We start from the raw sequence: 26011 nt of genomic DNA on the forward strand, positions 1-26011 counted from the left end.
TTTTACTTTATTAACCTGTAACAACTAGCTATCAAGCATGACCACAGAGCGCCTACATGTGAACCTGCTGTAGGACTCTAACAAGCATGACCACAGAGTGCCTACATGTGAACCTGCTGTAGGACTCTAACAAGCATGAGCACAGAGCGCCTTCATGTGAACCTGCTGTAGTACTCTAACAAGCATGACCACAGAGTGCCTACATGTGAACCTGCTGTAGGACTCTAACAAGCATGTGCACAGAGCGCCTACATGTGAACCTGCTGTAGGACTCTTGTGTGTTGTCTTTAAAAAAAAAACTGAAACATGTTCCAGCTTTCAGGAGTTTTTTCAGAAGCAGACTCCATGGTCATCGAATAAGCAGCTTCAAATGTCATGTTGGTTGCCCTGTCAGCCCCACCAGCTGTCTATATAATGGAGGAGCGTTGGAAAGTCGGAGTTGCATGAATTGAATGGAATGAGGAAGGCTGTTCAGGCCCGGCATGTAGGATTCTCCAGACAAGCTCAGAGCACCTCAGGTAAAGGCTGATACAGAATAATGATCAGAACTCAATACTGGAGCAACAGGACCACGCAGAATGAAAGGGGCTCCGTACAATAGTACGAGAAATGTGAAAAAGCAAAAAGAAGCTATCTGTGACAGATAATCAAATAAATTAAAGCTACAGTGCCACATTTGCTGTGCAGTACACAAGAGATCATTTTTGCTGTAGTCGTGATAAAACAACATATCAAATAGCAACCTAAATATTTTACTTTTCCTTAATTCTAACAAATAATAACATTAATAAAATAATCTGAATAGTGCAACAATTCTACACTGTTGGAGTATATGTTCTATTGTTTTGGCCAGGTTACAATATTCCAATCAATCAATCAATCAATCAATGTGTTTCTATATATTGCCTTTCATGGCAATGCCCCCCCAAAGCACTTTACTGGAAAAATAAATAAATAAATAAATACATACAAAGTACAATATCATACCTGAAATAAAAACAGGATTACAGACATCCCTATTACCAAAAGCTAGGCAGTGTTTTGCATTTCTCAGGAGAATGAGAGCCTCTCACACTAGTTGCAAGTCTGATAAATATTTAGGGACAGCCTTGAAGATCAACAGAAGAATCCTAAAATGAACCTGATGTTTGAAAAGTATTCAATGCAAAGTTTCCAAGACAATGTCATATGTTCAGTTTGTTTTATACTTGCCAGTATTCTTGCAGCAGTAGCATTCTGGACCAGTTGCACTATTCAGATGATTTTATTAATGTTATTATTTGTTAGAATGAAACAAATGTACAATATTTCAGTTGCTATTTGATGTGTTATTTAATTGTGTTGTGTTGTGTACTGCGCAGCTAATGTGGCACTGTAGCTTTAATTGGAAGAGCAACGCGCACTGTGACGTTGCTGCTCACTGCTTGATTTAGGGGGTGCCTTTGGATGATCTTCAGATCGGGTTCAGATTAAGTGAATTTTTCACAAGACAACCCCACCCTGAACACGAAAAGATTTTGGGGTTCTAAACATTTTAATTAACCCCAACCCGATGGGGTCGACCCGATCTAGATGCGACAGACTGAACTTTTGTTTTTTAAATAAATCATTTTCAGCTTCAGCTTTTCACTTCTTAGGATGCATTTTTTAAACAAAAGTGCCCCACTGTGGTACAGGTTCAGTCAGCTCTGTTCTGATACAAGGATCCAATCCTGTCTGTTGTTTAGATCACTGTGTGTATGACCTGCAGTCTAGTCTATGCAATGCTGTCTTCAGGACACAAAAACATGATCAGCAATAATTGATTTCTTATACCAGGATGATCTACTGGTAAAATCTGCTCTAATAAGAGGTTACCACTGTAAAAGTACAACATAGTGTAGTGAAAGCATAGTAGAGCATATGCAAGCATGGTAAAGCACAGCTGGTAGAATGATGGTAATTTCTCAAAACCATTATAAATTATACATAAAATTAATATACAAAAGTGTTTTACAAGTGTAAAAATGACAATGGGACCTTCTCTTTCTCATAAAAAGCCTAGCTTTCAGGGTAACTCTTTTTCACTCCTGTTTATAGGTTGGTTCAGAGGACTGGGACCCTGTGGAAGTCGACCTGCTATTGGAAGAGCTACGAGACATCCCAGTGACACCTGAGAAGAAGGGAAAGAGCAGCAAAGTGTCTGGGAGAGATAAAGACCCTGGAAAAGGGGAGAACACACAGCTGAAGAAAATGCCTCAAGGGCAATTCCAGCGTTATGGATGTGATATTTGCACACAAAATGTAACTTTGTAACCTTGCACCAGCACTCCCTTAATGCATTAAACAGACATTGTTGACTATATAGATGAAGAGCTTTTTAAACAAGTCCTGGTAAAATCTCCCAGTTCATAGTCTCTCTTTGTCCGAGCTGCCCATTGATAGGCACAGTGTGGATGTGACAGGAATGGATGAGCATTGCTGAAGCACTTCACTTGTTCTCAGAAGTCTGTGACTTGCTGGACTGCCAGACAAAACATATACTGTCATTTTGTAAGAAAAACCTAGCTGCTCCCCACAATCATATGAATGAATGTATCATATTAATATTATTTTAATGGCACAGCATTTGTGACTTTATCTGAAGTACAATCTGAAGTCATTCATTCAAATAATGTTTTAATAATAGTGTAAGAATGTTTGTCATTTAAGCCCCAAAAAATCGACCTCCTATTGGAAGAGCTGCGAGACATCCCAGTGACATCTGAGAAGAAGGGAAAGAGCAGCAAAGTGTCTGGGGGAGGTGAAGACCCTGGAAAAGCGGAGAACACACAGCTGAAGAAAATGCCTCAAATGTCATTTAAGCCCCAAATAAATTGAAATCAAGACTGAATTATGATTAAAGGATATTAAATGTGCACATATGTATATATGCATATTAATCGATAAAACCAATACCAATCTTTTTCAAACATTATTAGAAAGCTTTCAATATATACTATCAAGCAAAACTGCAAAGTTTTTCTGTTTAGATAAAAAATACTGTAAATTTGAGTTTTTGCAAACAAAAGCAAGTATCAGCTAAGGGGAATGATGGAACACTTTGTCATGTGATTTCCATTACATGAGAGCAGCTTGTATTAACTTCATGCAAATACTGGACTCATCTTTTGCCCAGATCACATTAGATAATAGGGGTGGGGTCCGACCCAGACTGTAATATAGGAGCCTTCAGCGCTGTTCCTCCAGGCGAAGTGGATTTCCTATTGGCTCCGTGTTGATGGCTGAAGTGTCATGCTGGCTCCAGGGATCAGCCTATTTGCGGAGGATCTTAGAATACAGCCGTGTACCAACTATAAAGACTAACTCTGAAAGTGAGTGATCTGCATCGCATTAGTATGGACACGGTTAAAACAATGTGGCACTGCAATGGTTAAAGTTTAGTGGACACCACCAGCAATTGAAGGAATCACAGAATCAGTTGTACACCAAGTATGAAGCCAGTATCTCAAAGCATCAGGTCTTTATCATTCGGAAACCAAAAGGTCACATGACCCCAAAATGGCAGCCATCTTAGGTCACAGGTCAGAGTGAAGGATGTCGTTAGGTGAAGAAATCAAGAGAGCAAATGAAGACAAATCTTTTCCCTCCTTTTTTCAGGATGGAGTTGAAATTACTGAGCTAGAGGACCCATGCCTTTAGTTTTCATAACATTCATTGTGGTTAGACTCAATAATAAGCATACCTTCTCCAGAGTGGGGTCGGCATTCACAGGTTTGTTTTTCCCTTGATAAGAAAATGACAAAAAAAGAAAATGCTTTTATTCTCCAAAATATTTCAGATCTTCATCATTTTTGTGTTTGTTTTTGTAATCAAGACAACGGATGATGAAAACTGGACTCTGTACTTCAGAGTCAGAGCTGCCTGATGATGAAAACTGGACTCTCTGTACTTCAGAGTCAGAGCTGCCTTATGATGAAAACTGGACTCTCTGTACTTCAGAGTCAGAGCTGCCTGATGATGAAAACTGGACTCTGTACTTCAGAGTCAGAGCTGCCTGATGATGAAAACTGGACTCTGTACTTCAGAGTCAGAGCTGCCTGATGGCGAGTCCTGACAGTTTATTTGATTCACGATGAGCTCTATGAATACTGAAGATATTTATTAGTGGGGCCCACTTTAAATCTTCGACATACTTCTTCTTCTTCTTCTTCTTTGGCACGCTACTCCTCTTACACCGTTTAAGCTACAAACGCCGTTCAAACTTTAAAACGTGTAGACCGGTCTGGAATAGTGTGCTTGTATATAACTTTTTTGATATCTTTTATACTTTTTAAACTATTAAGCATTTGGTCCTTTTTTTGTCCATCTTCATTCATTTTTTTTTTTTTTTTTTTTTTTTTAATAATCTAGTCGTTGCCAAATAGTTTTTATTATTTTCTCCCCAATTTGAAATGCCCAATTATTTTTTAGGCTCAGCTCACCGCTACCACCCCTGTGCTGACTCGGGAGGGGCGAAGATGAACACACGCTGTCCTCCGAAGCGTGTGCCGTCAGCCGCCCGCTTCTTTACACACTGCGAACTCACCGTGCAGCCGCCTCAGAGCTACAGCGTCGGAGGACAACGCAACTCTGGGCAGCTTACAGGCAAGCCCGCAGGCGCCCGGCCAGACTACAGGGGTCGCTGCTGCGCGGTGAGCCGAGGACACCCTGGCCGACCTAACCCTCCCTCCCCCCGGGCGACACTCGGCCAATTGAGCGCTGCCCCCTAGGAGCTCCCGTCCACGGTCGGCTATGGAATAGCCTGGACTCGAACCGGCGATGTCCAGGCGAGTGCTTTTACTGGATGCGCCACTCGGGAGCCTATCTTCATTCATTTTAATGGGACTTTTTTCAACATTCTAAAGCTCCCCATTGTTTAAAAACTCCCAGACTTCCAACATTCTATTTACTGTAAACGATTTAACTTTTGACACAAATCAGCTACTTTGACCACTTTCCCAACAAGTAAGACAAAAAGTTAGAGTATATGGAATCTTACTCTACATCTCTGCTATTCAAATCTGAAATCAAAACAGAAATAACTTTTACCAATCAAGAGGTACAGCTGTTTTAGTAACCGCATCAACTAAATTTTCTCTAACTTTTTATAAACAACTGAAATCTTGACCACTTTCCCAACAAGCTATACAAAAGTTAGAGGGTATGACATCTTCATCTACTTCTCTGCTATTCAAATATGAAATCAAAACATAAATAACTTTTACCAATCAAGAGGTACACCTGTTTTAGTAACTGCACCAACTACGTTTTCTGTGAACTTTTAGAAATAACTGCCGTTTTGACCACTTTCCCAACAAGTTAGACAAATACTTACTGGAAATGAAATCTGCCTCTACTTGTCAGCTATTCAAATGTGAAATCAAAACAGGGATGACATCTGCCAATCAAGAGGTACAGCTGTTTTAGTAACCGCATCAACATCTTTCAATTGGCTACTTCCCACTGTTGAATTAACTGTCATAGAACTTTGAGAAATTTCAAATTCTAGTTTATTATTATTATTATTATTATTATTATTATTATTATTATTATTATTATTATTATAGCTCAACTGACCGAGGAATCGCTTCGTGACGTCATACTGTAGGTATTTAACAAACTGTTGTTGCTCCAAAGAACCACTAGGTGTCATCAAAGAGACAGGTAGGGTTGTCAGCACAGAGAGCGCACGACACGGGCATTCAAATCGAAACATGTGGAAGACAGGAGACCTGCAGCCTGGAGTAAAAACCCTTTATGATTTACTTCTGCTATGAAGGGTTTGGTTGACTCGGTTTTCATATTGCTGTATTACTAGCAGGACAAACCTGGAGTTTTCTGCATATTGCTGTATTACTAGCGAGACGGAAACCTGGAGTTTTCATAGTGCTGTATTACTAGCAGGACAAACCTGGAGTTTTCTGCATATTGCTCTATTACTGGCGAGACTGAAACCTGGAGTTTTCATACTGCTGTATTACTAGCAGGACAAACCTGGAGTTTTCTGCATATTGCTCTATTACTGACGAGACTGAAACCTGGAGTTTTTTTGGTTTTGTTTTTTTGCCTGCTGGATTGTTATGGAGTTGTCCTGCACGTGTATTTGAGGAGGACGGCTGACAACTGTAGCGGGACTTAACCAGTATTATGGAAGTTCCCATCGTTTCTTTTTTGGGAAAATGACTGTTTAGATCTATATCACTTTCTTTCTTACTTTGCTTGACTTTATTATAGCCTCTCGGTCATTATTACTGTTACATACCTTGATGCAAACTGCTTGTTTATTATCTGTATGTTGGTTGTTGGTTTAATGACTCGGAAAATATTGCCTGTTTGAAACCAGGTATATTTATGACCAGATTTAAAGAAAGTGTTTGATTATTTTTATTCTAATGTTTTTTTTTTTCTCTCTCCATTTTAAAACTGTATTAACTGAGTTTCTTTGCATATGAATCAGTTAAACTGAATTGCTATTTGCACAACCTGTGATATGAATGTTTGTTGTATTAATGGTATAAAATTGGTTCTTTGCATATGAATCAGTTAAACTGAATGGCCATTTTCTCAATATGTGATATAGATGGTTTGTGAATGTTTGCTGTGTGTAAAGAACTGCATCCGAGGAATAACCATAGTTAATCCATTAGGAGGGCTCAATATAAGTAATTTAATTACCATTTAACTATAAGAAATCTTATTGGCTATTCAGTTTAATTGCCTGTGCTATGCTTAGGATAATGCGGAGACAATGTAAATTGAGAAATATACCATGGTATGTTTCTTAATAGATATGTTATCAGTAATTGGGAACTAATTGAGTACTAAAGGTGTCAAGGAAGAATGCTCTTAAATGTGTGTTTTGTGTAGTGTAAAAAAGAAAATGAGTGACAGTACTGGTTATGGAATAAATGTTAATTGGTGTTTATTTAAAACCCTATTCTTAAGTTATCAAGAGTCAGTTGCAATTTTTATATTGTAGGGTCGCGTAGGTAGAAACTTGGTTTTGCTACAAGGTCCGAGTAACAAGTTGTTTTTTTTTTATTGGGAAGTTTATATATACTTTTCTGGCGCCCAAACTTTATTATTAGGCCAATTTCGTTACACGAACGACTTGTTGATTCAATTCCAGGTGCAAACAATGTTTATATAGCCACTCACTATAAAGTCAAGTTCAAGTTTCAGTTTCAGTTTGAGATTGAAATCGGGGCGCTGCAAGCAGCAGCATACAACCAGGAGAAAGGAGAGAAATGATCAATTCGGGTTGCCATCGGAAGCTGCATATGGATGAGTGAGGTGTGGGGAAAAAAACCAACTGATTGTACTTCCCGTTGTCCTCCTTGGTGTGGGTGGAGGGCTGGTTGCTGTTCCCCTGTGTGCTATAATAGGAATAAAATATAATCGGATAGAATTCCTTATTTTCTTTAATCATAAGGTGTTGTAGTCTGGCTATATTCTTTATACGGGGTATTTGAAGCAGGTTATCAACCCCCACCTGGCATCCTCGCCGGTGACATAAGCAGTATCCCCTGCCCGACTTAAGCCTGTACTTGTATCAAGGCCAGGTGCCATTTGCACCTAGTTTTAAAGTTCAATGAAGATGACAGCTATCTCTGGGGGACGTAAACAAACTAGAATGCAAACAAGGCCCTGATTACGCTGAGAGTGCAGAGGGCTGAACTACTTTTAGACTGCACTAAACAAACTCTAAAGAGTAGAACTGAAAATGAGTGTAGGACTCTACAGCTTTCATACATTAGAATTACAGAAAAGTTTAGCAGCAGCGACATCTAGTGCTCAGCCCCATAATAATTGTGTTCAAACTAATCTTAAAATGTTCTCAGGGAATAGACTAGCATATTAATGGCGATATAACCATTGCTTTAAAATTTTATTACCATTGTCACTGGTCCACCTTTTATTAGTATTACTTTGGATGTGTGTGTTTTCTCTTTGTTTACTAGCAGCCCCACATCCCATTTCTCGGAGCGTCCATTTCTCAAGGAAGAAATAAACAGTGGTCGTTATTCCGCTATTTTGGCCCCAAAACTGCCTTTGGTGTGTTTCTTTTGTCCGCCGCCACCCCAATATGTAGAAACGTTCGTTTGCCCGTTTGGCAGGGCACCTAAAAATGTAATCCTGTAAGCTGCTAGAGAATAGTGTGTGTGTGCGCGTATACAGTGGTCGTCCAAAGTTTAAAAAACCCTCATCTATGGAATTGTAACACCCTAAAATGAATGTTGAATATATGTATATAGTACATTCCTACAGACACCCCTATTTATTTATGGTAACTATAGATGGTACATAGTCTTCTGATTTCTAATAGAAAAGAAAAAAAAGTTCCAAAACAAACAACTGTCAGTTCAGCTTGTTACAGTTCCGCCCTGCTTTGTTTGTGTTGTGTTCTTGTATCCCTGAATAACTATATTATCAAAGAAACAAGAAATCACCATTGAATGTGTGTAACACAAGTATACATTGGGATACCTTTGACAAACAACTGTGGATATTGGCAAATTGCAATATACGCTGAGCCCTTCAGGGTGGAAGACTCATTCAAATAAAGATATGAATGCATAATAATAATAATAATAATAATACAAGCTTCTGTTCGGGGAATGGGGAAGAGCTGCCAGTCTTACGCTGTCACTGGAAGAATTGAATCAAGCCTTTGATAATTCAAAAAGCGGATGTAAATATCTCTGATGTATTTGTAAGGGTGTTTTGAAAGGCCCTTTTATTAGACATAGTGTACATACCCTGATTAGCAGTAGTACTAGAAATAATAAAAACTACGTGCCAAGCAAGTACATAAAGGGGAATTAGGGCCTATCTGATTACAACATTCATTTCAAACAACAAAAGCGAACTCACTCTGGATAAAAGCGCCATGCTAGAAATAAAACGTTGTATCCCTACTGAACCCACTAGGGCAGAGAAGCAAGGACAACAATATAAAGTTAAACTCTTTATTTAAAAAATAAAAACAAAATATACATTTAAAAAAAAATTCCAAACACATCATGTCCTTGTGTTGGTCCCCAATCCCGGTAATCATATACAAATATATTATAGTGATATAGATTAACTATCACTACAATCAAGACAGGTGCTGAACATCATTCTGCAACCAGTGAACAAAACAAAACAAACAAAAAAAAAAAACAACGATATTTAGTCCAACTACATAAACAATGCTCGTAGAAACACGCTTTTATTGCATGGAGGTTTTACTGATCGTATTTACCAGTCTAATTATGATGGCGCTGTATGGGAACAGCGAAAACAAACAAACAAACTATAGTCTACTGCAATCAGAAAACCCGTGGTGAACCCCGCTCTGACTCGTGTCAGAGTTGCTGGTAAGCGACGCTATTATGAACTTTGCAGTCTTCTGGGAATTGTAGTTCGGCACGGTGATGTCGTATAACTGTTATGGTCAGTGCTGTAATGTCCGTCGCCGGAATATCGGTGCAGTTTTGGCTCCGCTGTTATGTCATGTAACCATACAATGCCAACATCACAGCTAATTACCCCTGTCTTATTTTCTATGAGATACATTTGAGTAGCACGGTATTCAGGAAGGGGTTTAGCACAGCTATCAGTAGCATGATTGAAAGACTTGTGTTCAAACCCAGTGAATACCAGAAAGGTTGGAAAACTTTACTGTATTTCTGTGCAGTATTGTTTTAGACATATCAGTAAATGGCTTTGCCATCCGATTAGGAGCCAGGGACTGCTTAAAGTTTAGTTATTACTTGAGCAAATGAGACAAGTTTCTGTTTTGACACACTGTCCTTGTCAGGACAGACTGGAGTTTTTCTTTGGGGGGGGGGGGGGGGGGGGGGGGCAGCAGGGAGAACCCAACCCCAACCCCCCCCCCCCCCCCCCCCCAAAACTTACATTGAAACAGACATCACTGAATTGTTGCAAGGATAGGTAAACAAATGGTGAAAGCCACAATTGGGATTTCATATTTTGTGACTAACCCTCAGGACATGCTCCATTTTAAAAGCAGACAGCTGGAGTTAGCCACAACACTTTGGTCTACTGCAGTACTGGATTTATCTTACTTTACTGGATCACATGTGCCTTTGATCAAGTAGGACTGCCTGAACAGTGGAGGAAGCCACGGCAACCACTTAGTGTTATTTAAGAAGGCAGGGCAGTTAAAGGAACTTAACTAACCTTTATAATGTAATACTAATTGCTGGTTTCATGAACTACAAATAAGGAGTCTAGTGTATTTACAGCACTTCTAGTCTGTTCAGTTTAATGTTCAGTTACACCCTCTACTGGTCTTGAGAACCAAAGATTGAAGTCATATAGGGCAACAGTATAGCACCGAGTGTATAGTTCCACAATACTAGATACATTGCATGCGTTATAGAAGAGATGTCACCTTGTGCAGATTTAGATGAAAGGACTTATCTCCACCAAGCATGTATTATGCAACACGCAGCTCCTATAAAAACACATGACCGAGCAACAATAGCTTTGACAAGGCTTTTATTATTCAAAACCCCAAGATGTACACATTAGGAAGACACGGCGAGCAGTTTGTCACTAGACTGGGAGCGCCTCTTCAGGAACACAGCCAACAGGATAGCGCAAGACAGAGCCACAGCAGAGACTGCCAGCACAGGGACAGAGGAGCCAGAGTCTGAGACAGGAGAGACAGAGGGGTTAACAGGACAGTGCAGGAGGGAAGCTACACCCATTGAAGACTCAGGAGTAGCAACTCTGCAGAGAGCATCACCATCTACTCACTCATGTACAGAAACATATGGGGGTTTACATTGGGACTGGGCAACATTCTGGCCTGATGCTGAACCAGCTATAGCTTACTGTATACACTACTTACAGGAGTAATGGAACAGTAGATGACAATGCAAACTACAAGCACCAAAACTAAGTCTTTCATTTGAAAGATGTACAACTTAACTCAAGGTAAAATACAGATAAAGCAGGCTAACCCTCCATTGACAGCAAGCTGGTTCAGAACTCAGTAGCATTGAGAGCTGCACTTACCCTGCACTTCTTCCACAAACTGCAGGGGGTGGTACAGGGACTCCTTACTGAGCACGACAGCATGGTCTCCAACTACATGAACCACGGTCAGGGGGCCAATGGTGATCTCCTTTACATGCACTTGGGGGTCCTGGCCAGCTACACAGAGGGAGAGACAGGAGGGCAAGGTTAGGTTCATTGCTGAAGCCAAGTAATGCACTGGTAATTGAGCTACTCCACAATGCAACTCCATTGAAGGGGAGCACATGGTCAAACTCTCCACTGTAAAAGGAGGACAAAATTAGGTTAGAAATGCTTTAGCCCTAGCCAAGCCACTAGTGCCCATTTTCTTCCATTTAACAGAACGCATCTCATTTCCAGTTCAGCACATGCAGATGTGAAAGACTAACACGTTGTAGCTGCTTCCTGGTATGCGATCCCTTCATGTGTGTAAACTCACACAAATGGTCAAGCTGCAATCAGACCAATTGGCCTACTGCAAAGGTCAGTCAATGTTAATGGCAACCAGTTGAATTTGAAGCAGTGGTTAGAACTCTTAACCCTTTACTGCCCTGGGTATGTTCCCATACTTTCTCAAAGTCAAATATTGGACACTGGGCAGTAAAGGGTTAAGACTAAATTAAATTGGAATTCCCAAGTGACAGTATTTGTGCAGCTTGGTTAGAGTTCCAGTCCTATGAAGAGGCCTCGCTCAGGCTGGGTGTTCAGACAGTACCTGGATCAAGAGAAGCTGCTCTCTTGTGCAGCCACTTTCCACGCCAGTCAGGCTGGTTGATCCCAGCAGGAATCCCCAAGCGGCCCACCTGCTTGGGAGGAGGAGGGTCTGCGAGGAACCGGGGTGTCACGGAGCAGGAGCCAGCATCACAGCACCCACACGCTGCAGAGGAGCCGTCCTCAGAGACCCACCTCGAGAAAAGGAATGCGCAGCAGGAGGATAGGTAAGAGAGCCAGCTAGTATACAAAGGACTGTGCAGAGCTACAGATCTGCAGAACCTCCACTGTCCCAACACTCAAGGATCATACATTTCAACCAGTGCACACACAGGGAGGATCCAATATTTCTACAAGAGGATATTGAATAGCCAAACTTGAAATGAAAATCTTTGCAGGAGTATGAAATGAGTCATACAGGATTAGAACATAGGGCACGGAATAACCTAGCTCCTTAAATACCCACATACCACAAAATCAGTGTGAACAAAGACTTGCATACAACATTAGAAGCACCAAATATGGGTTGCCCACAAATTACATCAATTTACTCCAGGCTGAGACTGTCGGAAGGAGGGTGGCAGAACTTGTACTTGGAGGAGAGCTGCAACTGTGCCAGAGGTAAGCTTCCAGGACTGCAGTTTGCAATGGCAAAGTTCATCCCACATGTGCTTATCAAAACTGGAGATGCTGGGATTCCTCGCTTAGGTAGATGGGTCTGCTACAGCCAATCACAAACTAGCATGGTGGAATAAGGGGACAGGGTCTGGATTTAAAGGCTAATCTGTTCAGCAGAGGATCTGATCACTTGCACTGCAAGAGCTTACCTGTAGGTTTGCTTCTGGTAGGAGCAGGCCTTGTTGACTGCATCAGCTGGTTTGTCAGCATTGACTGCTCTCAGTGTGCAAGTCATGTAGATCTGAAACAAGAGGGGAACAGTCATAATGGGAATGTAGTCAAACACCATACAGCAAATCAATGCACCAGAAGGAAACACTGGTCATTGTAGATTTGATTAAAAAGGACCCAGGTCTAGCCAAGCCTTACCATGCTCCTGGAATCCCCCTGGAACTTGAACGCAGTGATGTCAAAGCGCAGCTTGTTCAGAGCAGGTCTGGTGAATGAAGAGGAGGAGTCTGGAGACTTGCTATCCATCAGGCAGCTGGGAGACAGGCATGAGGAGAAGGTTACACCTCCAACACACAGCATTGAAACAGGTTCAATAAAAGCAGAGTGCAGCACGAGCCTGTGTGTTTGAAGGAACTCCAGTTCTCACCCAAGCTTGTCCACGATGACGTATCTGGGCTCAGAGTCCTTGTTGTCGCTCAGGGTCGCAATGCAGCTGTCAACGTAGAGCCGCAGCGGCACGTGGTTGTCGACAGCAACAGAAGCCTCAATGTGAAGGATGTCACCCAGGTAGATGACATTGGAGACTCTGGGACCACTCCAGTTATCTGGAACAGGAAGCAAGGAGACATAACACACGATACAAGAACCTCTACTACAGGAAAGAAAGCACTAGCAAATCCTTAATATAGGACCACTCAATTTCTGGCAGATGAATCATGCACTGGCAATAAACAGCTGAATGAAACAGACAAAAACTACTCCAGGGTCTAGATAAAGTTTTAAACCCCCACCCCCAAACTAAGATAATCCACCCCACCAGTAGTGGAAGGCCCAACTTCATCCACTCCTACTCCATGTCTGTCATGAAGTACTTTTGGGTAAAAAAGTGACAGTTTACTTGTCTTCAGTTAAGGCAGACTATTCAATACAATGTCTGAACACACATGAAATGAAGATAGGGCAGGGGTGTCCAACGTTGACCCTTCCAGTCCTGGTCTTCATTCCAGCTCTGTTCTAAATAGTTTAAATCTCCACGCAGACGTAGCTTATATCATTTTACACGTTAAACCTGGAATAGAATGGCCCTCCAGGACAGAGATTGGACACCCCGGGATAAGGGCAAGTCATGATATTTTTTGCAACAATTTATATCGCCCATAACCCAATGAAGCAGCACCGAACTGACACGTAACAGGCCCTGCTGAGGCTTAACTTCACATCATGGTTTCATTTTGATAATCATTTGTACACTGGTAAAGCATAACTGGCTTTCAGCACAAATATTGTTTGTAAAATATCACTAACATTAATGTAGAAAGGGAAGTTTTTTGTACACACATTGCAAGAAGAAAATATGGCAAACTAGCAATATCACCTCAACATGTTTAAAACCAGTGAGACAAGTACTATACTGCAGTATATGCACTGCATGGGGAAGGGATATGTTCCCATGGCGTTGTGTAAAATAATGGTAGTTGCATAGAGTTAACTTCTAAAAAGGATAGGCGGTTTATTTTAGTAAACAGTTATACAAGCAGTGATGTGCAACTCTATACAACACACAAAAACCTAGTTTGACTCACTCAATGGCAGATCCACCACACAAGTGAAGAAAACTAATGCTTCCAGGCAACATTACTAATTTTGTTAGTAGAAGAAAAATGCAGATATGTATCCACTTAGGCAGCTGGAACTAAACTGGTGGGCTTAAGGCCCCTGTATTTATACTACTATTTATATTACTGGAAAGTTCTAGAAGTTACTCCAAGTTTACTCAGCACTGAGTATCTGGAATGTTCTGGAAAATAGGTAAATTTCAAAATATCACTGTCCTGGTCACAAAAGCAAAGTTTGTGGGGAATAGCCATTTTCTATACTTGAGGCATAAGCAATTAGGAAATAACCCTTACTACCCAGGAACCAAAAAAAAAAATGTTACAGTGTAATCAATAGCTGAAAATATTAATCATCCAGCCCTATAGGGTTGGAAGTCACACAGCATCCCGCAATTATAAATTCTGGGAGGAGAGGTTAAAGACCATTTGAAGATTAAACTTCAGCATCCAATACAAGGGAAACTGGTCTTAATGTTCAAAGACAAGCGCCAGGTTCTGATTAAACCCCAACCCCAGTCCATTCCTTCATACCATTCATGAGCAGCAAGGAGAAGTCCAGGATTTGCTCTGTAGAGGCTGTTGAAGTGAAGGGCACCCAGGTTGGTTTTATGGGGCTGCTGCTGACATTCCACCTTCTGAAAGAAATAAAAACCACATCCTTGTAAGGGATATCATGCATCACTGGCATCCTATTTAAGATAACACAGGAATACAAGAAATGTTGGCTTCAATAGAATTGCCCAAATCTTATACTACAGCAGCAGAGACTTGAACCCTGGTACAAGCGAGTGACCAGCAGCAAAGTGATTTAGTGTGAAGTTTACAGATATGGCCCCTCAGGTCCCCCGTTTGCTTGGTACAGTACCTCGGGTATCGGCATTCGAGGAGAATATCAGCCATATTAACCCTGGTGATGATGCCAACGCTGGCAGGCTTGTAATAGAGATGGTTTGTGTAGCTCAGGAAGTCTGGGAATACCTAAGGAAAGTTGAAGGAACCCCTTTAATTTTTTTAAATAAAATAAATAGTGAAGTTGTCTTGTGCTTTAATCCCTTTACGGTACACAAGGAATGGGGCAGTTCAAACAGTTCCTTGTTACATTTAAGTGCAACTCTAGTATCAAGGAGGAATCTGACCATTTGGATCACCAGCTCTAAAATTTCAGAACACATGTTTTAAAGTTTTGCAAAGAGAAAGTAAGCATCATTTATATTTGTGGCATGCATGTGCCTTAAAAGGGTTAAACATACTCTCCAGATTCAGGATAGTACTGAACCTGTAGCTCTACAGTAGTGTGCACATGTATGAACCCCCCATTGCTTCGGTTGTGCATATGAAATCAAACCACTTTAACTAGAAAGTTTCAGGAAATTACTAAGAGGCAAAATAGTAGTTTAATTTAGTTGAATAGGCCACGCATGCAATTCATTTAAAAAACAACAAGAAAACATGACCACAGATGTTAACAAGCATGAAACTTGAGAAGTTGTTTAAGATGCTTAATTATAGCACAAACTGGGCCAACATTTTCACACGGACTTTATACGACCTATTACTGAGCGAAAACGTAAATTCTCACAGACTGTCATCATGCAGACTGGTACATACAGCCAATATAAACCTAAGTGTTGTAAATGTGCGCACTACTGTATGGGAGAACTTCACACAAATGCAAGCAATAGGGAAAGCTGGGCGAGACAGTTTACGTTATTGGCTACCGCAGTTACAAATGCGATCGACACGCAGGGTTACCTGGAAAGTGCTGCCGCAGTCCTGGAGCTGGATGCTGAACAAAACCGTGTTGGCGACGCTGTCGGAGGAGGTTGCCGAGCAGCCCGCGGACCCGACGCTCAAGTCGGCGCTGTTCACCAGGTAGCCGATCCCAAACAAGTCCCGGTTCACCGTCACGACCATGGCGTCTTTCCTGCAGTCCAGGGTGACCGAATTTAACAGCGACAGGTCAGCTCTCTGCACGGAGAGAGGGGTGGGCTTCGCCTGAAATACCGCTCTCGGCGCGGTAAACAGCACTGGGTTATAAACCAGCTGATCCGACCAGCTCCATCCGAAACCGCCGTGGAGCTGCACAAGTAAAATCAAAGCGAGCGAAAGCGCTGTCTGAACACTGCGCGTCCCCATTGTAAACGCTTCAGCTCAGAATCAAACACTGCAGCTGCATACCGATAAACGCGTAGCCAGCACCTTTATACTCCCCGGAATTAATTAACGTGTTAAACCTGGCTGGGTAATTAAACAATTATACACGGACAAGCATTCGGTTACATGAGATCAAGTTTTCAGAAAACAAATGTAGAGCCTATTCGGAAAACTGACCTGTGTTTACATGACTTGGAAAAGATAATCCAATTACAATTGTGATCAAATCAACTGGGTAGCCTACATGGATTTATTCCCCCCCCCCCCCCCCCCCGAAACGTAGAGCATTTGCGCATACGCAGTAGCGAGCAGGATGGGAGCAGACAGGGCTCGGTACAGTCTGCAGTAAGACTGAGGCGTGAGTTATCAGGTATTTTAGATTTAGTGAAGATGCAAATTCGAGTGCTGTGTTCAACAGATTATTATCCTGTACATCTGTTGTTCTAAGCGCGTGCAAACTGTCCCCCTTGCAACAGCGCATCCCTTTCTTCATATAAGATACTGTGCTTTCTACAGTACTGTACATATGCAATGCATTTTACCCAGCTAGAATTCGATTTCTACTCCAACGGTATAAGCAACTTCTGTGTGAACAACTGTAGTTGTTATAATGGAGTTTTCTTCTCATCAATTACTTTATTTAAATGAATAATATAACTGCATCCGTAACTAAACAATTGGATCAGTGTAAACTGATCGGTGACTGAAATCTGTCATTCATTTATAATTATGGTATTTTATTATTATTATTATTATTATTATTATTATTAATGTTTCAGAAAAATAAATACAACACAATAGAAAAGCATCCCTCGGACTACATGTTATTATATAATCCGGACGCATTAAGCGCTTCCCATTATGAGGCACTATAGCCTGCTTTTTATTACCGCCCTTGTATTACACAAGACGCCGTTCTATAACTTGCCAAGCAAAACTGATACAAAATAGTTCTACGTTCCTTTCCACGCGTGCATTGCTGCTTTTAAGTATTGTTATGTTACTGTTTTAATATCAAAACATTAAGTTGTTGGGGTATTTACAAAAAGTATACCCGGAGGGACTAACGCATGCCTAAACTTCTGCCAAAAGCGCTGATTCAAATCTGGTAGGTTATGCTTTTTTCGCTCTTTTAAATCTTTTAAAATTTATTTTATCATATGTTCCGCCATTAAGAAAACAGTATGCAATTATTTATCATGTGAAAGACATTGGGTCTTGTTCATTTTTTACTTCTGGAACTTTGCGGTGGACTTTTCATTTTGTCTTGTTCGTAGTGAATTTATTTTATTGTCTTTAGAGAAATTCGTTGTCTGTTTCCAGTTTAAGTTTGCAAAAAATAATGCATAATTAATGTTTGACAATAAGAAAACACCCATCAGATCTTTATTGCATCTGTACCAAAATCTGACAATGTGCCACTTTCTGACATTCCACTGGCCAAGTTTTGGTATGTGTACCACCATTATTTATTTTCTTAGCAGACGCCCTTATCCAGGGCGACTTACAATTGTTACAAGATATAGCAGAACTAAAATAATGTAATGTAATTAACATGACTTATTTTCAAACTAATATCATCAACATGATAAATGGTATCGGAACTCATACGGAACTAACACAAATAGATGTATTAATAATACAAATAATAATAATAAATCAATATAGTTCCCATGTAGACTGAATCCTGTGTGTTGTGAAAATGTAATACAGTATTGTGGTAATTGTTGTGGGTCTAACAATTGATAGATAGTTAAAATACTGTATATCATACTTTGATAATGTTTTGTATTGAAGGTAGTAAAACTTGATGGGTGCAGATCAGCGGTCACATTTTCATACCTTGGCAATTCTCTGTTGAAGGTAGCAACAGTTGTATGCTAATACTGATTAGCATACTAGCTGAACATTGTGACCAGCTTAGCAATTTGAGTAATCAAAAAAAAAACAAGATTGCCTGTCTGCCTGATTGGATTTGCCCAGGTATATCCCGGGTCCCTTGATTACTCTGGAAGGCAGGATGAATGCTGTAGTTTACTGAAGCATTGCTGTGGATCAAGCCCACTCAACAGTGCTGCACCCTGATTGCACTCTGTCAGTTATGTATTGTTGTTGTTTAGAATCACTTTGTATACTATTTTACTCAAAACTTGAAAGCACCCCTCTGTAGTATAACTGTGATATTTCTTACATCCACTGGGGGCAGGGTGTTGCAGGGCTCTGCTTGGAGAGAAGACATGTTCTAGAGCTCTTTAATCTTCTTTAAAAAGTCGACAGGACGTGACGACTGAAACAGAAAATATATCAACAATCTAACCAACAAAAAGAAAAGTTCAGAGAACTGTGATGTTTCAGACACAAGCCAGGTTGCTTGGGTACATAGACAAGGTTTAACAGGAAATACACCCAATAGCAGGGAAGTGAGGCAAGCACCAGGGCCCTTTCCCCAGTAGGACACTCACTTTCCTGCTGATAGAGACCTGGGACACTTTTATATCAAACCGTTTGTGAATGTTGAAAATGTATAGAACTATTTTGTTAGCTACAGCTTTCCTACAATGAATATACATTTACATGAAACATGTGTTGATACAAAATGTGTTTCCTTTCTAAATGATATAAAATGTAAATATAAGCTAAAGACTATTCTTTATACATATCTATAACATGTGTTTAGAATATAAATAGGACAAATAAAATTGGGACATGTAACTGATAGACCATCAGTGTGTGTTTTTAGTATGGGTCAAACAGTCAGTTACAAAGTGATTCAGCGCTGGTTACACAGGAAAGGCAGTTCATGCTGGCAGACAGCTTCTTTATTCACCCACATAGACACTCTGCAGTTCAGGCGTTTCATTCTGCAACCAGTGAACAAAAAAAAAAAAAAACGATATTTAGTCCAACTACATAAACAATGCTCGTAGAAACACGCTTTTATTGCATGGAGGTTTTACTGATCGTATTTACCAGTCTAATTATGATGGCGCTGTATGGGAACAGCGAAAAAAACAAACAAAAAACAAACTATAGTCTTCTGCAATCAGAAAACCCGTGGTGAACCCCGCTCTGACTCGTGTCAGAGTTGCTGGTAAGTGACGCTATTATGAACTTTGCAGTCTTCTGGGAATTGTAGTTCGGCACGGTGATGTCGTATAACTGTTATGGTCAGTGCTGTAATGTCCGTCGCCGGAATATCGGTGCAGTTTTGGCTTCGCTGTTATGTCATGTAACCATACAATGCCAACATCACAACTAAATTACCCCCGTCTTATTTTCTATGAGATACATTTGAGTAGCACGGTATTCAGGAAGGGGTTTAGCACAGCTATCAGTAGCATGATTGAAAGACTTGTGTTCAAACCCAGTGAATACCAGAAAGGTTGGAAAACTTTCTACTGTATTTCTGTGCAGTATTGTTTTAGATGCATCAGTAAATGGCTTTGCCATCTGATTAGGAGCCAGGGACTGCTTAAAGTTTAGTTATTACTCAAGCAAAGTTTCTGTTTTGACACACTGTCCTTGTCAGGACAGACTGGAGTTCTTCTTGAAATAGCCAAACTTGAAATGAAAATCTTTGCAGGAGTATGAAATGATTCATACAGGATTAGAACATAGGGCACGGAATAACCTAGCTCCTTAAATACCCACATACCACAAAATCAGTGTGAACAAAGACTTGCATACAACATTAGAAGCACCAAATATGGGTTGCCCACAAATTACATCAATTTACTCCAGGCTGAGACTGTCGGAAGGAGGGTGGCAGAACTTGTACTTGGAGGAGAGCTGCAACTGTGCCAGAGGTAAGCTTCCAGGACTGCAGTTTGCAATGGCAAAGTTCATCCCACAAGTGCTTATCAAAACTGGAGATGCTGGGATTGCTCGCTTAGGTAGATGGGTCTGCTACAGCCAATCACAAACTAGCATGGTGGAATAAGGGGACAGGGTCTGGATTTAAAGGCTAATCTGTTCAGCAGAGGATCTGATCACTTGCACTGCAAGAGCTTACCTGTAGGTTTGCTTCTGGTAGGAGCAGGCCTTGTTGGCTGCATCAGCTGGCTTGTCAGCATTGACTGCTCTCAGTGTGCAAGTCATGTAGATCTGAAACAAGAGGGGAACAGTCATAATGGGAATGTAGTCAAACACCATACAGCAAATCAATGCACCAGAATGCAACACTGGTCATTGTAGATTTGATTAAAAAGGACCCAGGTCTAGCCAAGCCTTACCATGCTCCTGGAATCCCCCTGGAACTTGAACGCAGTGATGTCAAAGCGCAGCTTGTTCAGAGCAGGTCTGGTGAATGAAGAGGAGGAGTCTGGAGACTTGCTATCCATCAGGCAGCTGGGAGACAGGAGACAGGCATGAGGAGAAGGTTACACCTCCAACACACAGCATTGAAACAGGTTCAATAAAAGCAGAGTGCAGCACGAGCCTGTGTGTTTGAAGGAACTCCAGTTCTCACCCAAGCTTGTCCACGATGGCGTATCTGGGCTCAGAGTCCTTGTTGTCGCTCAGGGTTGCAATGCAGCTGTCAACGTAGAGCCGCAGCGGCACGTGGTTGTCGACAGCAACAGAAGACTCAACGTGAAGGATGTCACCCAGGTAGATGACATTGGAGACTCTGGGACCACTCCAGTTATCTGGAACAGGAAGCAAGGAGACATAACACACGATACAAGAACCTCTACTACAGGAAAGAAAGCACTAGCAAATCCTTAATATAGGACCACTCAATTTCTGGCAGATGAATCATGCACTGGCAATAAACAGCTGAATGAACCCTCCATGCCAGGGGAGGGCCCTTCCACTGCAGGTTTAACAGACAAAAACTACTCCAGGGTCTAGATAAAAAGTTTTAAACCCCCCCCCAAACTAAGATAATCCACCCCACCAGTAGTGGAAGGCCCAACTTCATCCACTCCTACTCTATGTCTGTCATGAAGTACTTTTGGGAAAAAAAAAAGTGACAGTTTACTTGTCTTCAGTTAAGGCAGACTATTCAATACAATGTCTGAACACACATGAAATGAAGATAGGGCAGGGGTGTCCAACGTTGACCCTTCCAGTCCTGGACTTCATTCCAGCTCTGTTCTAAATAGTTTAAATCTCCACGCAGACGTAGCTTATATCATTTTACACGTTAAACCTGGAATAGAATGGCCCTCCAGGACAGAGATTGGACACCCCGGGATAAGGGCAAGTCATGATATTTTTTGCAACAATTTATATCGTCCATAACCCAATGAAGCAGCACTGAACCGACGCATAAAACAGGATCTGCCGATGCTTTTAACTTTACATCATGGTTTCATTTTGATAATCATTTGTACACTGGTAAAGCATGACTGGCTTTCAACAAATATTGTTTTTAAAATAACACTACTGTAGAATGGGAAGTTTTTTGTACACATTAAATGTAATTGCAAGAATGGCAAGCTTGCAATATCACCTACACATGTTACTTTATTTTAAAACTATAGTAAAGACACGAGTGCTATACTGCAGTATATGCACTGCATGGGGAGAAAAAACACACACACCTATGGCATTGTGTAAAGAAAAAACAAAAGAGGTAGTTGCATAAAGAGTTAATTTTAAAAGGATAGGCGGTTTATTTTAGTAAACACAGTCATACAAGCAGTGATGTGCAACTGTATATTTCCAATAGTATAAAACTCTATATACAAACACACAGAAACCTAGTTTGATTCTCTCAAGGGCAGATCCGCCACACAAGTGAAACGTTAACAATTTTGTTTTGTTGTATCAATACATTTCGTGGCACTTCTGAAGATAAATGTCCTCCAATAAAACAAATACTATTTCACAGTAATTACAACAGGTGTATTTATATTCATGTGCTGTGACTTGAATTGGAAGCTGTCTTGCTGCTCAAGTATAACATTTGATAGATTACAAGAAACACATTTATTCAGCCCATAAAATTAATACATACGATAAAAGCTGAAAATATCAGCGAGCCCTATAGGGTTGGAAGTCACACAGCATCCCTCAATTATAAAATTATGGGAGGGGAGGTTAAAGACCATTTGAAGATTAAACTTCAGCATCCAATACAAGGGAAACTGAACATTAAGACCAAAGACAAGCGCCAGGTTCTGATTAAACCCCGTCCCCAGCCCATTCCTTCATACCATTCATGAGCAGCAAGGAGAAGTCCAGGATTTGCTCTGTAGAGGCTGTTGACGTGAAGGGCACCTAGGTTGGTTTTATGGGGCTGCTGCTGACATGCCACCTTCTGAAAGAAATAAAAACCACATCCTTGTAAGGGGTATCATGCATCACTGGCATCCTATTTGAGATAACACAGGAATACAAGAAATGTTGGCTTCAATAGAATTGCCCAAATCTTACTACAGCAGCAGAGACTTGAGCACCCTGATACAAGCGAGTGACCAGCAGCAAAGTGATTTAGTGTGAAGTTCAGATACGGCCCCTCAGGTCCCCGTTTGCTTGGTACAGTACCTCGGGTATCGGCATTCGAGGAGAATATCAGCCATATTAACCCTGGTGATGATGCCAACGCTGGCAGGCTTGTAATAGAGATGGTTTGTGTAGCTCTGGAAGTCTGGGAATACCTAGGGACAGAAGTTGAAGTGACCCTTCAATGCTTGATTATAAAAAAATAAAAAAAAGTGAAGTTGTCTTGTGCTTTAATGCCTTAAGGCACACAAGGAATTGAGTGCTTGTTCAAACAGTTCAATACACATGAATATGACAAGGAAACAACTTGCATGACAGACTGCAACTGGTCAGTAAACTGAACTCCCATTTCATGCATTTCGCTGCAAAAGCAAGGTAAAATTAGTGATTGTTTAAGTTAATTGACAATAGGCCACATAAGCAGTTAGCTTAAAATGAGAAAGCCACAAAAACATTAAAATGCATGACTTCAGAAGTTGTTCAAGATACCCAATTAATGCACAAAGCAGTCCAACACTTTCACATACCAGCGTCTATAAGATTTGGAACCAAAACTTGAAAATTCACAGACCGAGGTGTTCTGCTGTATATACTTACCTGCATGAACACAAATGACAGGTTTTAATGTAATAAATGTGTGCGTAACTGTATGCGAGACATTCACAGTGAAGTGCAAGCAATAAAGAAAGCTGGGCTACCCACTAGACAGTTTACTTTACTGGTTACCACAATAACAAATGTGATCGACACGCAGGGTTACCTGGAAAGTGCTGCCGCAGTCCTGGAGCTGGATGCTGATCAAAACCGTGTTGGCGACGCTGTCGGAGGAGGTGGCCGAGCAACCCGTGGACCCCACGCTCAAGTCGGCGCTGTTCACCAGGTAACCGATCCCAAACAAGACCCGGTTCACCGTCACGACCATGGCGTCTTTCCTGCAGTCCAGGGTGACCAAATCCAACAGCGACAGGTCAGCTTTCTGCACGGCGAGTGGGGTGGGCTTCGCCTGAAATACCGCTCTCGGCGCGGTAATCAGCACTGGGTTATAAACCGGCTGATCCGACCAGCTCCATCCGAAACCGCCGTGGAGCTGCACAAGTAAAATCAAAGTGCGCAAAAGCGCTGTCTGACCACTGCGCGTCCCCATTGTAAACTCTTCAGTTCAACATCAAACACTGCAGCTGCATACCGATAAGCGCGTAGCCAGCACCTTTATACTCCCCGGAATTAATTAACGTGTTAAACCTGGCTGGGCAATTAAACAATTATACACGGACACGCATTCACTACGGTTACATTAGATCAAGAAAACGAATGTAGGGCATATTCGGGTACTGAATCAGCAAATTGGTTTTGTGAAAACGACTTGGAATGACATGACTTGGAAAAGATAATACAATTACAATTCTGTAATTCAGAAACATAGAGCATTTGCCCATACGCACTAGCGAGCAGGATCCTTCACCGTTCTTTGAATAATGCCTACACTCTAGAAGTAAAGGCTCTCGTTAGAACCTTGCTTTGCCGCTGTGGGGAGACCTTTTTAGGTGCTTCTAAGAACCTTTTTACATGGACTCTATATTATCTACTTGGTGACACTCGGTTTTGTCATGTAAGCTATGAAACATGTATTGAAAATTGGAGTTTGCAAAACAATCAGGGGGCGTGGCCCTGGACTGTGCACTGAGTGTGTTAGTTCTCATTGCTTGTGTTATCAGGGGGGCGTGGCCTGGACTGTGCACTGAGTGTGTTAGTTCTCATTGTTTGTGTTATGTCTGTATCTGTTGGGTGTGTTTTCTGTGCTAATCTATCTATCTATCTATCTATCTATCTATCTATCTATCTATACAGTGTGTATATATATATATATATATATATATATATATATATATATATATATATATATATATACAGACGTGCTCAAATTTGTTGGTACCCTTACAGCTCATTGAAATAATGCTTCATTCCTCCTGAAAAGTGATGAAATTAAAAGCTATTTTATCATGTATACTTGCATGCCTTTGGTATGTCATAGAATAAAGCAAAGAAGCTGTGAAAAGAGATGAATTATTGCTTATTCTACAAAGATATTCTAAAATGGCCTGGACACATTTGTTGGTACCCCTTAGAAAAGATAATAAATAATTGGATTATAGTGATATTTCAAGCTAATTAGTTTCTTTAATTAGTATCACACATGTCTCCAATCTTGTAATCAGTCATTCAGCCTATTTAAATGGAGAAAAGTAGTCACTGTGCTGTTTGGTATCATTGTGTGCACCACACTGAACATGGACCAGGAAAAGCAAAGGAGAGAGTTGTCTGAGGAGATCAGAAAGAAAATAATAGACAAGCATGGTAAAGGTAAAGGCTACAAGACCATCTCCAAGCAGCTTGATGTTCCTGTGACAACAGTTGCAAATATTATTAAGAAGTTTAAGGTCCATGGAACTGTAGCCAACCTCCCTGGGCGCCGCCGCAAGAGGAAAATCGACCCCAGTGTGAACAGAAGGATAGTGCGAATGGTAGAAAAAGAACCAAGGATAACTGCCAAAGAGATACAAGCTGAACTCCAAGGTGAAGGTACGTCAGTTTCTGATCGCACCATCCGTTGCTTTTTGAGCGAAAGTGGGCTCCATGGAAGAAGACCCAGGAGGACTCCACTTTTGAAAGAAAAACATAAAAAAGCCAGACTGGAATTTGCTAAAATGCATATTGACAAGCCACAATCCTTCTGGGAGAATGTCCTTTGGACAGATGAGTCAAAATTGGAGCTTTTTGGCAAGTCACATCAGCTCTATGTTCACAGACGAAAAAATGAAGCTTTCAAAGAAAAGAACACCATACCTACAGTGAAACATGGAGGAGGCTCGGTTATGTTTTGGGGCTACTTTGCTGCGCCTGGCACAGGGTGCCTTGAATCTGTGCAGGGCACAATGAAATCTCAAGACTATCAAGGCATTCTGGAGCGAAACGTACAGTGTCAGAAAGCTCTGTCTCAGTCGCAGGTCATGGGTCCTCCAACAGGATGACCCAAAACACACAGCTAAAAGCACCCAAGAATGGATAAGAACAAAACATTGGAGTATTCTGAAGTGGCCTTCTGTGAGTCCTGATCTGAATCCTATTGAACATCTATGGAAAGAGCTGAAACTAGCAGTCTGGAGAAGGCACCCATCAAA

At 41.1% G+C, this 26011-nt stretch overlaps 1 protein-coding gene and 1 pseudogene across 2 annotated transcripts; both read right to left on the minus strand.

Annotated features, from left to right (window-relative positions):
- Positions 1–10513: 10513 nt before the first annotated feature.
- On the minus strand, positions 10514–16412 carry LOC131698621 (zona pellucida sperm-binding protein 3-like; annotated as a pseudogene).
- Positions 16413–20375: 3963 nt separating this feature from the next.
- On the minus strand, positions 20376–23997 carry LOC117968845 (zona pellucida sperm-binding protein 3-like). Of its 2 annotated transcripts, XM_058991208.1 has the most exons (6): positions 23593–23997; positions 22875–22987; positions 22544–22647; positions 20851–21028; positions 20615–20729; positions 20376–20486 (listed from the first exon to the last, which is right to left on the minus strand). In XM_058991208.1, exons 3-6 carry the CDS (start codon positions 22548–22550, stop codon positions 20391–20393), a joined length of 396 nt encoding a protein of 131 aa, XP_058847191.1. In that variant the 5' UTR covers positions 22551–22647; positions 22875–22987; positions 23593–23997; the 3' UTR covers positions 20376–20390. The 2 variants fall into 2 exon arrangements, with proteins under 2 accessions (XP_058847191.1, XP_058847190.1); XM_058991207.1 differs by lacking the exons at positions 20376–20486; positions 20615–20729; positions 20851–21028 and having other exon boundaries at positions 21409–22647.
- Between the last annotated feature and the right edge of the window lie 2014 nt (positions 23998–26011).

The sequence above is a fragment of the Acipenser ruthenus genome, chromosome 18 (assembly GCF_902713425.1).
Source record: "Acipenser ruthenus chromosome 18, fAciRut3.2 maternal haplotype, whole genome shotgun sequence".
Lineage (NCBI taxonomy): Eukaryota > Metazoa > Chordata > Actinopteri > Acipenseriformes > Acipenseridae > Acipenser > Acipenser ruthenus.

Excerpts from the sequence above, each read along its gene's own strand:
- LOC117968845 (XM_058991207.1), bottom strand. The coding sequence starts at position 23,976 with ATGGGGACGCGCAGTGGTCAGACAGCGCTTTTGCGCACTTTGATTTTA. Across the intron at positions 22,988-23,592 it reads ACTGCGGCAGCACTTTCCAG|GTATTCCCAGACTTCCAGAG; the intron begins GTAACCCTGCGT and ends TTCTGTCCCTAG. Across the intron at positions 22,648-22,874 it reads CTCGAATGCCGATACCCGAG|AAGGTGGCATGTCAGCAGCA; the intron begins GTACTGTACCAA and ends TATTTCTTTCAG.